Source organism: Drosophila ananassae, chromosome XL (assembly GCF_017639315.1).
Source record: "Drosophila ananassae strain 14024-0371.13 chromosome XL, ASM1763931v2, whole genome shotgun sequence".
Lineage (NCBI taxonomy): Eukaryota > Metazoa > Arthropoda > Insecta > Diptera > Drosophilidae > Drosophila > Drosophila ananassae.
Genome location: NC_057931.1, coordinates 14,339,920 through 14,355,432, shown reverse-complemented (window position 1 = coordinate 14,355,432; position 15,513 = coordinate 14,339,920). Strand labels below are relative to the sequence as shown.

Here is a 15,513-nt window from a genome sequence, read left to right as displayed (position 1 = left end):
TCTAGAGCTTACAAAATGTTTCTTTGAAATGGATCTTTGTTTCATTAGAAAAACTTTCGCAACCAGTTTATTATTCCTAATAATCCACTTTATAAGTGATACATCGCGAATTGTAAGGCAAACTTCCGAAATGATCCGAGCTCCTTCTATTAGTTTGTCAAAATAAAACGTAAATCGAGTCTTTTTCCTTCTTTCCTAACCTTTAACATACCTTTATAAAATTCCGAATATAAACAATATTTACTTGTCTAAATTTGATCATCTCGATGTTTCAACCTTGGATATCTCATTTTCCGCTGGTTCCGATAATGTCCCGAGCTGTATTCTCAGGTAATGCTTTGATATCCTATGCTACCCTCTTACTACCCTATTCAATTTATCTTTGGCCCTTTCATGCCTTCCCAAGAGATGGAATGAATCTTGTATTATTCCACTTCATAAGAAAGATTTAAAAATACGTATAGAAAACTACCGCGGAATCGCTAAACTTTCTGCGATTCCCAAGCAGCTGGAGCAACTGGTAACATCGCAACTGCAACATCATTGCAAAAGCATAATTTCCTCCAACCCAGCATGGTTTTGTCAAGCATCGTTCTACAACAACCAATCTGCTGGAATTCACTTCAATCGCCCACAAGGATTATCTAATACGAATGCAAACCGATGTAGTTAACACCGAATTTAGCAAAGCTTTCGATTCTGTTAATCATCGTCTCCTTCTCCGGAAACTTTATCTTATGGGTTTTCCTCCTAATATGATACAGTGGATGACTTCATATCTTTCGAATCGTACGCAGCGGGTTTTGTTCAAGAACATCACATCTCATGTTATAAAAGTAACATCTGGTGTTCCGCAAGGCAATCCCTTAGGACCTCTGCTGTTTATCCTCTTTGTTAACGGCTTACCTAGTGTCGTAAGCTATGCTACTACACTTATGTATGCTGATGATGTCAAGCTTTATTTTTCTTCCTCTGACCATTTCCATCATAGACATCTGCTATTTGACCTTGATGAAGTCTTCTTGTGGTGCTGTAATAATCTCCTCTCACTAAACTACTCAAAGTGCAAGGTTATGACGTTTAATCGTAGCATGCCTCATGTCATCTCGTACTCACTTGGGAATTACCTTATAGATCGTGTTTCCTTAATGAATGATCTTGGAGTTATTTTCGACCACAAGCTGTCGTTTAATGAACATATTTCTGTAACAGTTAATAAAGCCAGAGGAGTACTTGTTTTTATCAAGCGCTGATCAAAAGAGTTTGATGATCCCTTCACCACTAAAACTTTTTGTCTCTTTGGTTCGACGAATCCTGGAATACTGTTCATGCGTTTGGAGTCCGCAGTATATGGTTCATCAAAAAAGTATTGAATCAATACAAAAGCAGTTTGTTTTATTTGCTTTAAAATATTTAAACTGGGACTCAGATGGTCTCTTTCCACCATATCGTTGTCGGCTAAAGTTATTAGACCTACATCCATTGCAGGTACGTCGTACTTGTGCTGGGGTCATGCTCCTTCATAAAATCATTCTCGGCCAAGTTGAATCAAAACTTTTACTGGAAAAGATTCTTTTTTCTGTTCCAAACAGGTCAAGGTCCTTCCGACCCCTTTGGTTACCAATTTGCAGATCTAATTTTGCGGATCATGATCCTTTTCGTGTTATCTGTAAAAATGATAACCTATTGTCTCATTTATTTTCCCCTGAATTAACCCTAGATGTGATAAAATGTAAATTGATTACACAGGCCGACAATTTCCAACTTTTTTTTTCCTCCACGCATAATTTTACCTACTCCATAACCTTTATGCTCCCCTGAACCAAAGTCCAGAACAAACATAGGTTCAATCAGCCACAGTTTCCGCGGTACACCTAAGAGAAGAAATTGATCAAATTTTACCATATATTGAATTATGTAGGCCGTGTAATGGCGATGACCATCATTGTTTCTAGTACATATCATTTTCGAAATGTATGTGTACCAACTAAAATTAAAAAATGGTATCTAGCAGTTACCATATCTTTGGAATACTCATCCAAAGTTGAAATCTCAGATTTTCTACATTAATTTTTGGTCTTCTATGATTTTTCCCCAAACATTTTTCTATAGAAGATTTTTATTTATAGGATAAGACTATATCCTATAGCTGCCATATAACTGATTGATCGGAAATGCCATAACTTGGTTGTTTTTCAAGTTAGAAGGATGGGAGTTTCAATGGATTCCTCTTTGGGCAAAATAAATTGATATGCCAAATTTCATTAAGATCGGCCAACTATATTCGATCCGCTGTATATCGAATAATATAAGATGCGTGGCGCCACCTAGTGGACTGCGACTCAACTGCAAGGGGATATAAACTTCGGCTCCGCCCGAATGGTTTTTCTATTAGAATAATTTAGCCTAACTCTTAATTATAATTAATTTACAAAATTTTTAATTTACAAAAAGAAACTCATAATTTGCATTAATTTAGTATTATTTTTAGAAAGTCGTAACAGAAGTGTTTTCTTTGGAAACTCCATATTACCAATAATGGCGTAAATTAAAAAGTCATTTTCCCAATTTTATTTTAAGCAAACTAATTTAATTTATGGACCGAATTAGACATAAGGAAATAAGTAGGAACATTTAATTTAATTTAGACTTTCTATTATAAAATAAAACATTGAGAAGGGAATCAAACAATGATTTTAAAAATGATATAATCAAGAAGCATTTTTTTGTACATCAGAAGGAAAAATATGTAAAGGTTTATGTCTTTGAAGAGCTATCCCCGAATTTTATAACTGGGATTTTACATCCTCCTGGCCCTGGCAATATATTCTCTCCTTTAAAAATATCGCTCGTATCTGTTTTGACGTTGCTAGAGATATTTTCACTGACTTTAACTTTATATTACACGAGGATGTCCCTATTTAAAATTAGAGATTCGACTGTCATTTACGACTGCGAGAAACGATAAACGAGAGCGAAACGGCACTCAATAGAGCTTCTAAAGGCAGCTACAGCGGAAATGTACCCGATCTAAACTATCCTCCATATTTTAAATCAACCCGCTAATATTCCCTGATCAATCTCAAGGTAGCCTAATCTCAAAGTAAGCTTAACCGGCAACACCAATGTTTGCTAGCGCCACCTATTGTTTAAATCTAAGCGCCCAAAATACCAATGTTTAATTTGTCTACTCTAAGGATGACTGCTGATGGCTGCAATGATTTTGACTTAACGGAATTAAATCAACTACTGCAGTCATCGTTTCCTTATACTAGTTTATACCTTTTACACCGCTACAAAAAATCACCGCTGGAGCCAAAATCGATCTATAATATATATCATATAAGACAATCTTAAGAAAGCGCCAGATAAGCAACAAAAAAGACCTGAAGAACGCTTTGGAGGAGGAGTGGTGAAAAATAACCCCAGATATAACAAAAAAATTGGTGAATTCGATGTCAAAACGGCTTAAAATGGTTATAGATAATAAGGGGGGCCATACTAAATATTAATTTTGTTGATTTTTTAATTTAAGTTAGGTTTAAACCATTTATGACTAGCTGGTTGAAATAAGCTGCGACGCTATTTTTAGTTGTATTTTTCTTTAAATATTATTATTAAATGTAAAAAAAAATCTTTAAAAATAAATATAAATTAAAAAATATTAAGTTTAAAAGTAAAATTTAAAATCTGCATTTGGATACCTTTTTAGTTCACGAGATATTTAGCTTTGAGTTTTTTTTAGGTTCTGGTTGAAATAAGCTGCGACCCACTGTATCATCAGCTGCTGACAACCGTTTTTATGCAGGTTCTACCCTAACTGATTGATTGGAAATGCCATAACTTTGGTGTTTTTTAAGTTAGAGGGTTGAGACTTTCCACACATATTTGACAAAAATATCTTCTGTACAAAATTTCATAAGGATCGGCCGACTATATCCTATAGCTGTCATAGAACGATCGGAATTGGCATAACTTTGGTGTTTTTTTAAGTTAGAAAGATGGGACTTGGTACAGAATCCATTTTGGGAAAAATAATTTTATTGCCAAATTTCATAGGGATCGGCCAACTATATCCAATAGCCGCCATATAACTGAACGATCGGAAATGGCACAACTGCAATGGTATATCAACTTCGGCTCTGCCCGAAGGTAGCTTTCCTTTCTTGTTTTATAAAGATGTATACAGTGGGTCGTAGCTTATTTCGTGCAGGTGAATAAAAAATGTTCAAGTTGTTTTTGCCGCTAAACTAATAGGGATATTTCAAAAATTTAAACGCAATATTTTCATTTGGGATATAAATATATTTAATAACAAAAAATTAACTTCATAAACATAAAAAAAATGAACAGTCAATTTTAAGGCCACAGCTTATTTCATGCAGCATATTTATCTACAAAAAATATTAAATTTAAAGCCAACCCACCATTTTTTTGGCTTTTTGGTATTATATAACTTTAAATATTTATATTAAGGGGAAAAACTGAAATGGCTCCGCGAACAACAATAGAGCAGCGAGAACTCGTCCTGCACCACTCTAAAAGTGCCAAGACCTAGTACTGTACAGTATATCATCCAGCGATTTGTTAAAAAAAAAAGTGCAGTGCTGATACGGTGCGCCGCGTGCTACACGATCACAACTTTAATGGTCGTGTAGCACGGAAGAAGCCCTTCATTAGTAAGAAGAATATAGCGACTCGGTTAAAATTTTCGAAGGAGCATCTCCTTCATCCCATTTCCTTTTGGGATGATGTTATATTCGCGGACGAATCCAAATTCAATCTGTTTGGATCGGATGGGAGACAATATGTTTGGCGGCGGCCGCATACGGAGCTCGAGAATAAGCACCTAAAAGCTACGGTGAAGCATTGCGGAGGTAATGTTATGGTTTAGGCCTGTATGGCAGCCTCGGGAGTCGGAAACCTTGTTTTCATCGACGGCATTACAAATGCCAAAATGTATTTAAACCTCCTGAAGGACAATCTGCTTCAAAGTGCTGAAAAGTTGGGCATACGGGACCAATTTAGATACTACCAGGGCAATGATCCGAAGCATTCAGCCAGCATTGTGAAAACTTGGCTCGTCTGGAATTGTCCCCACATGGTTATAACACCAGCCCAATCCCCAGACTTAAACGTGATAGAGAATTTGTGGGAAATTTCCTTATGAAGGAGATGCTCCTTCGAAAATTTTAACCGAGTCGCTATATTCTTCTTACTAATGAAGGGCTTCTTCCGTGCTACACGACCATTAAAGTTGTGATCGTGTAGCACGCGGCGCACCGTATCAGCACTGCACTTTTTTTTTTAACAAATCGCTGGATGATATACTGTACAGTACTAGGTCTTGGCACTTTTAGAGTGGTGCAGGACGAGTTCTCGCTGCTCTATTGTTGTTCGCGGAGCCATTTCAGTTTTTCCCCTTAATATAAATATTTAAAGTTATATAATACCAAAAAGCCAAAAAAATGGTGGGTTGGCTTTAAATTTAATATTTTTTGTAGATAAATATGCTGCATGAAATAAGCTGTGGCCTTAAAATTGACTGTTCATTTTTTTTATGTTTATGAAGTTAATTTTTTGTTATTAAATATATTTATATCCCAAATGAAAATATTGCGTTTAAATTTTTGAAATATCCCTATTAGTTTAGCGGCAAAAACAACTTGAACATTTTTTATTCACCTGCACGAAATAAGCTACGACCCACTGTATACATCTTTATAAAACAAGAAAGGAAAGCTACCTTCGGGCAGAGCCGAAGTTGATATACCATTGCAGTTGTGCCATTTCCGATCGTTCAGTTATATGGCGGCTATTGGATATAGTTGGCCGATCCCTATGAAATTTGGCAATAAAATTATTTTTCCCAAAATGGATTCTGTACCAAGTCCCATCTTTCTAACTTAAAAAAACACCAAAGTTATGCCAATTCCGATCGTTCTATGACAGCTATAGGATATAGTCGGCCGATCCTTATGAAATTTTGTACAGAAGATATTTTTGTCAAATATGTGTGGAAAGTCTCAACCCTCTAACTTAAAAAACACCAAAGTTATGGCATTTCCAATCAATCAGTTAGGGTAGAACCTGCATAAAAACGGTTGTCAGCAGCTGATGATACAGTGGGTCGCAGCTTATTTCAACCAGAACCTAAAAAAAACTCAAAGCTAAATATCTCGTGAACTAAAAAGGTATCCAAATGCAGATTTTAAATTTTACTTTTAAACTTAATATTTTTTAATTTATATTTATTTTTAAAGATTTTTTTTTACATTTAATAATAATATTTAAAGAAAAATACAACTAAAAATAGCGTCGCAGCTTATTTCAACCAGCTAGTCATAAATGGTTTAAACCTAACTTAAATTAAAAAATCAACAAAATTAATATTTAGTATGGCCCCCCTTATTATCTATAACCATTTTAAGCCGTTTTGACATCGAATTCACCAATTTTTTTGTTATATCTGGGGTTATTTTTCACCACTCCTCCTCCAAAGCGTTCTTCAGGTCTTTTTTGTTGCTTATCTGGCGCTTTCTTAAGATTGTCTTATATGATATATATTATAGATCGATTTTGGCTCCAAGATTGAAGTTTAAATCTGTTTTTATCGCTGCTAAATCAGCTGTTTCTCCCACTGCGCGACTGAGACTTCTGAATTTTTCAGAAGCAAAAGCAACAGAAACTGCGGATTTCAAGAAGTCGCCAGCAGTCGAAGCAGCGAAAATCAAGAATATTGCGTCTTATGCTACTTCGATTGCAGTTTTTAAACACTAAGTAGTAAACAAGAAAAGTAGTACAAATAGTAGTAGTTTACGACAAGTACTATTCGGCTTTTAGGGAATATTAAAATTCTAAAATCAAGTAATCTAGTTTTTCATACAAATGCAAAGGATATTATGGTTTTGGTCAAAAGTGTGCACCGCAGTGAAGTAGACATCTCCGAGCCTATAAAGTACATATATTCTTGATCAGGATATTGAAATATTCAAAATTAATATACACCGTTTTATTTAATTATTTGTTTTACTTTATTATTTCTCAACACCACACCACATGTATACTCGATCAAGCAAGAACAGGAAGAGGAAATTGGCACTTCAGTGTAGCGGTGTAAAAAAAATATTCTTGTTCGGCACGTGACTGATTTGTTTTTTGTTTTTCTTGCACGTGCCGAACAAGAATATTTTTTATATGCAATTTTGTACACCTATATAGCATATTATCGTCACTAAAATTGATATCAGATATTTTGGGTTTCGCATGCAGGTTCGTCACCGGTACTTTACCTCGTCAAGAGGTTTTTTTATATGATATCAGTTGTTTTTTTGTATATATTGATCTTCAATTATTTAAAACAGAACGCATAATATATAGAATATATATATATGGAAGTAACCTCTGGACAGGCGATTCACACAGTTAGCAATACTTTAATTGTAAGGATAAACATCAAAACTCTTTTTTTTTTAACTCTATAGATTTTGAAATTCAAGAAGGTGGAAAATTTAAAAACCTTTCCAAAGACGTAAAGAATTTTTCGATAGCTTCAGTGGCTCTGAAGTTATACGTATTTTTAATTTACAAAGGTTTTGGAATTTGGTTAGTTTAAAAATTTTAATTAAAAATTTGCCCAAAAATGTATTTAAGATCCAACATTTTTTCGTAGTTGTGGGAAACCAATTTTTTTTTAACAAATTAACAGATGAGAGGCCTATCCTTATGAGAGTTCCACTATATAATAAATTATAAAAAAAAAACAAAAAAGGAAAGCTAACTTCAAGCGGAGCCGAAGTTGAAATACCCTTGCAGTTAAGCAGAAGCTTATATTATTATTATATATATCGGATCCTATATAGTTGTCCGATCCTTATGAGAATTTCACCATCAACAAAATTTCTAATAAAAATATTGGAAACACCCCAAGCATCTTTAAAAATAGAAAGGTTGTGCCATTTCCGATCGTTCAGTTATATGGCAGGTATAGGATATAGTTGGCCGATTCTTATGAACATAGGATTAGATTGCCCAAAACGGAAACCATAAAAAGTCCCATCATTCTAGCTTCAAAAACAACAAAGTTAAGACAATTATCCTAATAAAATTTTGCAAATCGGATAAGATTGCCCAAAATGCAATCTGTACTAAGTTCCTTCCTTCTAACTTATAACAAAAAAAAAATTTATGGCATATCCGATCAATCATATAATAAACATGTATTATATCTAAAAAAAAATGCGCAAAGATAAAAAATTCTAGTTAAACCAATTGTTGAATGTAACAATTTATTTTGGGTGTGCGATATAAAATAATAAATATTAGAAAAGTATTGGCGGAGTTGGTTTGCCTGGTTTTTTTTTAGCTTTTAATCCATGATTTGGCCCAAAACGGTGGTGGCTGCATTTATTTATATGCATTATATGCTCAGTAGGGGCATATGCATATGCAGTAGGGGCATATGCAAGCGTTCTACTCATAAAATTTTGCATTCTTCTCATTAAGACATGAGACACTGAAACATACAGCAGAATTACATCAAAATTTCCCATCAAGCAAAAAAGTTCGAGATTAGCCGAGTGGAGAGTTTCTAATACGGGAGGGCCTGAGTTCTAATCCTAGTTGAGTCAATGTTTACGTTTTACTTTTTAAGCCCTTTTTTATTTGGATTTTATTTTTGAAATATTTGAAAATATCTTATGTACAAACTTTCATAAGGATGGGCCGACTATATCCTATAGCTATCATAGAACGATCGGAATTGGCATAACTTTGGTGTTTTTTAAGTTAGAAAGATGGGACTTGGTACAGATTCCATTTTGGGCAAAATAATCTTATTGGCCAAATTTCATAGGGATCGGCCAACTATATCCAATAGCCGCCATATAACTGAACGATCGGAAATGGCACAACTGCAAGGATATATCAACTTCGGCTTCGCCCGAAGTTAGCTTTCTTTTCTTGTTTTTCTTTGGGACCTCAAGATTGGTACCTCAACCGACCCGTCCGACATTTCTTTCAGAAGTTATTCAAGAAATTAGATTTTTACAGCTTTTTCAAAAAGTTGTAGAACAATAATTGCTCATATCATATGAGTCATGTGACATTAACAAAAATCTCCAATTTTATTCAGTATTGCAAAGAAAAAAATATAGACAAACAAACCCACTGGCTTAATTTTAAAAAAACTGTAAAAATCGAATTTCTTGAATAACTTCTGAAAGAAATGTCGGACCGGGTCGGTTGAAGTACCAATCTTCTGAGTCTTCTCATTAAGACATGAGACACTGAAACACAAAGTAGAATTACATCAAAAGTTGCCATTAAGCAACAAAGTTCGAGGATAGCTGAGTGGAGAGCGTCGTGGTTCCTAACACGGAGGGCCTGGGTTCGAGTCCAACTTGAGTCAATGTTTACGTTTTACTTTTTTAAGCCCTTTTTTATTTGGATTTTATTTTTAAATAAATTATCTAAAATCTGAAAAGATATACTCCATATTTTTTAGGGTATAGACCAAATATATGCAGACTCCAAAAAGCAAAGTTGCCAATCAAATACACACACATGTATAAGTAAATGCAAGCTTCACAGGAGGCTGCACAAAATGGGTAGCTGCACTTACAGGACTATATCTTGAGTTAACGGATTTTGCCAGATATGAGCGATATGTCAAAAGTTGCGTCATCTCAAAAGCTATCTACACGTGCAAAAAAAAAAAAGGGTCAGTCGACTAAATTTTGAAAAATAATTTTTTTTCTTAAAAAAAAAGTTTATTTTCAGTGTATTTTTTTTTGTGTACTATATAGACGTTTGGTCCCAAAGAAAGTGAAATAGATATTTGAAAACCCCTTTCAACGGTGTAAAGCTCTTTTTAATATCTTTCTTAATTATAAAGTTATGCATTTTTTCATTAACAAAGTTTTTTTAATTTTTTGACGTAAGCTTAAGGTATTTCAAAAAGTTGTAGAACAATAGTTGCTCATATGATAGTAACAAACATTTTCCAATTTTTTTCAGGATTTTTAAGATAAAAATAGTGCAAACAGACAAACCGACAAACCGACGCAAACTGGCTTCATTTTGAAGAAGAAGAAAAAATTGAATTTTTCGAATAACTTCTGAATGAAATGTTGGATCGGGTCGATTGAGGTACCAATCGACGCGTATTTAGCTCTAGAATGCGAATATATAAAAATATTCTATCTGGGGACTAAAATGTGTCCACCAGCCCCACTTTAGTGATAAAAAATTTTTTTACTTTCACCCTAATTTCTCCCAAACCAAATAACTTTTGGAATATGTTTCGACAAAAATTATCTAATTGAAACAATACCTTTCGATTGGTATATCATTCATTTAGATCGGTTGCCTACAGAAAATTTTTAATTCTTCGGCTATATATAGAGTTTCCTCGCGCACGCCTAGGCATGCAGGTCGTCACCTCGTGGACTTCCGTCCACAGTGATATACACATTACTTATATATAAGGCTTGCTAAAATTAGTTTCTATTTACATATGTATGTCTGCTTGGGAGATCTTTAGGGTGTACTCGTTAGCCTTCTCTGTACCCTGAGACCTGCAATTCTGCGCTCTCTTAGGAGATGCCTGACTAGAACGTTTGAGTGATTTTGAAGCTTTTCTTTGTACTTTTTAGCCTGCTCGTTAAGTACGTCGCCTACTTTGGGTACCATCAGGTCCTTCTCTAAGTTCGAGGTGCGCATGTACCATGGGGCTCCGGTAATCATACGCAGTGTTTTGGCTTGCATAATTCGAATTTTATCCATGTTTGATTTTGCTGCAATGCCGTATACTTGCAGCCCATAACGCCACGAGGGAGCAATTACTGCTTTACAATGTAAAGTTTACATATTAATATCTTATTTCTAAGGGATAGTTTGTTTCGACTATTAAGAAGCCATCTTAACCTTTTCAGTTTCACATTAGTGGCCCTCGTGATGGACATTATGTGAGTACGGAAGGTGAGCCGTTTGTCTAGATAAACCCCAAGGTACTTGTAACCTGCTACGTGGGGCACTTGTCCCAGGAGGATCACTCCAGGACAGGATTGTGGACGCAGGGCATAGGTCACATTGGCGCATTTGTTGGGATTTATTCCAATGTTCCAATTTTTGGCCCACTGTTCAAATCTTTCAAGGTACTCTTGTAGAGCATTAATGTGGGTCGACACTTCCTCTACAGTGATGGCTCGTATTGGACGGCACATTTGTCCGGGCACATTCCTTCCTGTACGTCATTTCTAGTGGCGGCTGGAGAAAACTCAAACTCCTGGAATCGATTTTGAAGGTTTTCTGCAAACGCTTCCGCGCGCTCACTTGGCGATCTAGCCCAAGAACCATCATCTCTCCTGATAAGAAATTTTCGGGACACCTGTTTTTTAAATTTACTCGCTATCTTGCATAGAGAGTGGTTTGATGAAGCATCCATTGACATGTCTTCCAGTAAGAGATCGGTCTGCTTTTGCTTGTTCAGATTCAGTAGTTTTGCCAACCGATTGGAAATCCTCCGATATATTCTGTTGACGACGGGGTCCCTAGTTCGACAAAATTGTCTTCGTAGCCTTCTCTTGAGTATTAGCAAGGTAACAATAGGTGGGAGATTGGATTCCGGTAGTCGGTTTTGAGGAGAGTTTCTTGGAGTGGCAACAAGGGCAGCAGAGTGGATTTTATTTAGGAAGATGGCGTTTGCATCCTCTATGTCACTCGGCGGTTGAATTTCTAGGTTGAGATCCAATGTTTCCTCCAGATCTTTTCGAAAATCTTCTAAATTAGTTCCAGGTGGGAGTAACCGTCTTGTGGGGGTTCTCGTCTTCGCCGTAGAGTTATATTTGACTATTAGAGGAAGATGGTCCGAGGAGAGTTGATATTCTATTTTGATACTCAGCTCATTGGAACGGATACCATTGAAAAGAAAGAAATCAATGGCACTTGGAGTGAAGCTTTGCGCATATGGGTAATGTGTTGGATGGCCGGTCGCTAGGATTTGCGTTGGGGAACTCTGGACAGCTTCCAGAAGGCAGGAGCCTCTCGCATCTGCTCTAAAATTACCCCAGGATGATAGACTATACGATTTTGCAAGTACACTCTATAATGCCAAAGCATGTAAAATTTTTCCTTGTCCAACAAGCCGGAGCCCTGAAAGTATGCAACAAAATCTGCGAAAATTATTCCTTATTCTTAATTAATGTACTTAAATGGATTTAAACGAATACAAAAAAAACATTTTCTTTAACGAATAACTGGTATTCAAATTTTAAAATTTTTGCCTTTTAAGGATCTGACTCCAAATTTGTTACAAATGTAACGTTTATTGGGAAAAGGGGAGGGAGTAGTTTTTCACTGAAAACAGAAGGGTCTTTACTAAGTCTTTATTTATATTTTTAAAACTTTTATTTATGAAAGCGACCAAAAAACAAAAAAAAATAGTTACGTCTAGTTACAAAAATAGTTACAAAAAAAAATAAAGTCTAAGCTAAGGTCCAATCCAAAGTCCATCGGCTTTAAATCTCCGGGTAGGCACTGCCAATCAAATTCTTGCCCCTGTAGCGCCAGGAATAGGTAATGATGCCAAACTTGCTGTTGCCCAAGGAGACGGGACAAGTGCGATCAGGACGCAATTGGAAACAGACTGTATAAAGGGCCAATTCCAGTTCTGGCGAAGTGCCAACAAAGACCGTGTTCACGGGCTTATTGAGGCCTTGATGGGAGAACCTGATCTTCACGACTTTACCCTTCTGTGGATTTAATAATAAATTGCATAAATTATGAACCATCTGATTTTAAACGTTACTTACTGTTCCAATGTCCTGCTCCTTCATGTAACCCTTGTAGTCCAACCTGCCCGCCTGCTCCTCCTCGCTGATATATACCCAGTTGTGGAAGCCGATGATGGTGCCGTCTTTGACCTCGTGGACAAAGACATGCTCGAATCCAGAGCTGCCAATCTTTCCCTGCCCCCTCGAATATTGGGTGAACCAGAGTTCCTTGACCAAGTCCCTGTGGGTCTTCGGATCGGGGCTGACCAGACCCTTTTGCTGGAGGAATTGCATGGCCTGTCGCATCACCGGAGTGGCCATCACGGCGTCCAGGAAGTCGTTTTCTTCCTTACGTTCATTAGGTGTCACATGCTCATTGACCAGCGTGTCAGTCTCATAGTTGTTGAACAGGACCCGCATCTTGGCAATGGTAGGGGAGTCCAGGGCCTTGGCATCCACACGGAGAAGGCTAAAGAACAGAATGTTATTATTTGTGGGGATATTGCAAGGAGCTTTTGCTTACGGATTGGGAGCCTCATCGGCGCTGTCAATGGATCTCGTGCGTCCTTGGAGGTTAACCTGAATGTTTCCTAACTGGCTGTTAGTCTCCTTGGTATACAATTGCTCTGTCAACTGGCGGATCTCATCATCGGTGGCTACCGAGTTGCCGGAGGTCTGGAAACCAGGGCGAACTGTAGAAGTGGTTATTCCGCTATGACCTGCCAAACCTCCATGTCCTGTTACACCACCTGTTCCTCCTCTGATAGTAGAAGTTGTCGGTGTTGGTGTGGATGTAGGAATAGCCTTAGTGGGCGGATGAACTGGGTGTTGGGGCGTGGGCAATGGGGATTGCCAGGCAGAGGGAGATCCAGGGGTTGGTGTGGGTGATCCTGAACCTGGTGACTTGGGTGTAGGCAGGGCTGGGAAGTCCTCTTTGATGGAGGGTCTTCGAGGCCCAGGTAGTGCAGGGAAGTCTTCTTTGCCCACATGAGGCTTTCCTGTGGTAGTTGTCGAAGTGCTAGAGCTTCCCGAGAAACGTATGTCGATATTAGGCTGAGCTCCAGGGGACTTGGGCCTCTGGGTGGTGGTGGTGGTGGTGCTGCTGCTAATTGGGTTGACCAGTCCGAAACCAGGACGTCCTGTGCCTGGTCCTACCCCTCCGCCGTAGCTCAAATCATAGCTATTCGGCTGAGGCTTTTGTGGGCGGTACGGAGCAAAGCCAGGCGGAAGATTTGGAGCTCCACCTCCGGTTTGAGCCACTGAGTGCTGGGGTGGCTTCGTACTGGTCGCTGTAGTGCTGGGCCACTGGGGACCACTGGCCGGCGGTGGGGAGGCGCCAAATGGAGTAGATCCCGGTGTATCGGGTCGTGGGCCCAGCGGCATCAGCGGGGCGTGTGAAATCACCAATGGCGGTGGCTTTTGGGCTGCGGTTGGAGTAGCCTCCACTGGTTTCGGTGTTGTCGATGTCACCTTCACATTCCGACTGGACTCCGTGGTGGTTGTGGTCGTGGTGGTGGAATCTCCACTGCCAAAGAACTTCTTAAAGCCACCGAACCAACTGGACTTTTTGGTCGTGGTCTCGAGGGAGTCCAATGGGTCTGGAGTGATTACCACCTCACTTTTATAGGCAGCTACAGAGTTTTGATATGGGTTGCGATTTTAAAGGTCTTCACTAGGCGTTTTTTGAATTACTCACCTGCCAGGTAAAAGTTTCCGGCAATTGCCAGGTATACAATCAATGCCAGGCAACGCATTTTGTTGGCGATTTATTAGCACTTGCCTTGACTTATTTTTGTGATTTTAATTTTGATTTGTTTGGATTTTGCCGGAGTTTCTCTGGCTTGCGGAGGCGTGTTTTTATAGTTATGTATTTTCAGGTTTTCAGTCTCCGGGTTTTGCGGCCGACTCGTCGGAGAATCAGCAAGCAACTGAGGCGATCCGCTTGATCTTGACGACGACGTTGCTGCTGTCGCATTGTTGCTGTTGCTGCTACAGATGTTGTTGCTGCCAAGCCAATGTTGTTGCTTTTATTAATGAGTTTACGCCGCTCGTCGATCGTCGTCGTCGTCGTCACCGTCGGCGTGGGCTTAGCCTCCGCTCAGGTGCGCTACACTATTTTGAGTAGAGCATTTCAAAAAGCAATTGGAATCTAAAGAGTAAGGGATAATTCCTGGCAAACAATACATAGGAAACAATACATACAATAATAATAATAATAATAATAATAAATAAATAAATAAAAAAAAATTAAGTTTTGGAGCTACATATGTATATATACCACAAATCTCTTCATATACATTTTATATAAAGATCCAATAAATACCTTTAATATATGGAAGTCTACCGGTCGGAAATTGTTTAAAGTGTTCGGTTCAAGCAATTATCACCTTCGGAATTCATGGGAAAAGCCAAGTATAGAAAACAAATGGGTTCTATATGATGCATCGAAAAACAATAAAATGTGTAATAGGGTTAGGCAGTTTGCAGTTCTACCCTATATTTTAAAATCCTTTGAGAAGAAATGCGGATGAATATTGTTTAACATGAATCCCTTTTTTCCAAGTTACCGCATTTGACTATCGTTGCAACCAAACATCCGAAATTCTACCTAAAGTTCTGCAGGGACCTCAATCAGGGGCTGTCCGTCCAGCGGCTGAGCATCGCAATTACCTGGTTAGCTCTCTAATTATGAAAACCAAAATACAAAACACAAAATTAAAGCAAAAACAAGGCTGGTCAG

General features: G+C 37.8%; 1 protein-coding gene across 1 annotated transcript; it reads right to left on the bottom strand.

Annotated features, from left to right (window-relative positions):
- Positions 1 to 12,385: 12,385 nt before the first annotated feature.
- LOC6503182 (poly(U)-specific endoribonuclease homolog) lies at positions 12,386 to 14,697 on the bottom strand. The gene is made up of 4 exons (XM_001963562.4): positions 14,470 to 14,697; positions 13,297 to 14,404; positions 12,813 to 13,242; positions 12,386 to 12,752 (listed from the first exon to the last, which is right to left on the bottom strand). Exons 1-4 carry the CDS (start codon positions 14,525 to 14,527, stop codon positions 12,519 to 12,521), a joined length of 1,830 nt encoding a protein of 609 aa, XP_001963598.2. The 5' UTR covers positions 14,528 to 14,697; the 3' UTR covers positions 12,386 to 12,518.
- Between the last annotated feature and the right edge of the window lie 816 nt (positions 14,698 to 15,513).

Bases quoted from the DNA above. Each gene is read 5' to 3' on its own strand.
- LOC6503182 (XM_001963562.4), bottom strand. From the start codon at position 14,527: ATGCGTTGCCTGGCATTGATTGTATACCTGGCAATTGCCGGAAACTTT. The intron at 13,243-13,296 runs GTAAGCAAAAGC...TCTGTTCTTTAG, and splicing joins GCCGATGAGGCTCCCAATCC to CCTTCTCCGTGTGGATGCCA. The intron at 12,753-12,812 runs GTAAGTAACGTT...TTAAATCCACAG, and splicing joins AGGAGCAGGACATTGGAACA to AAGGGTAAAGTCGTGAAGAT.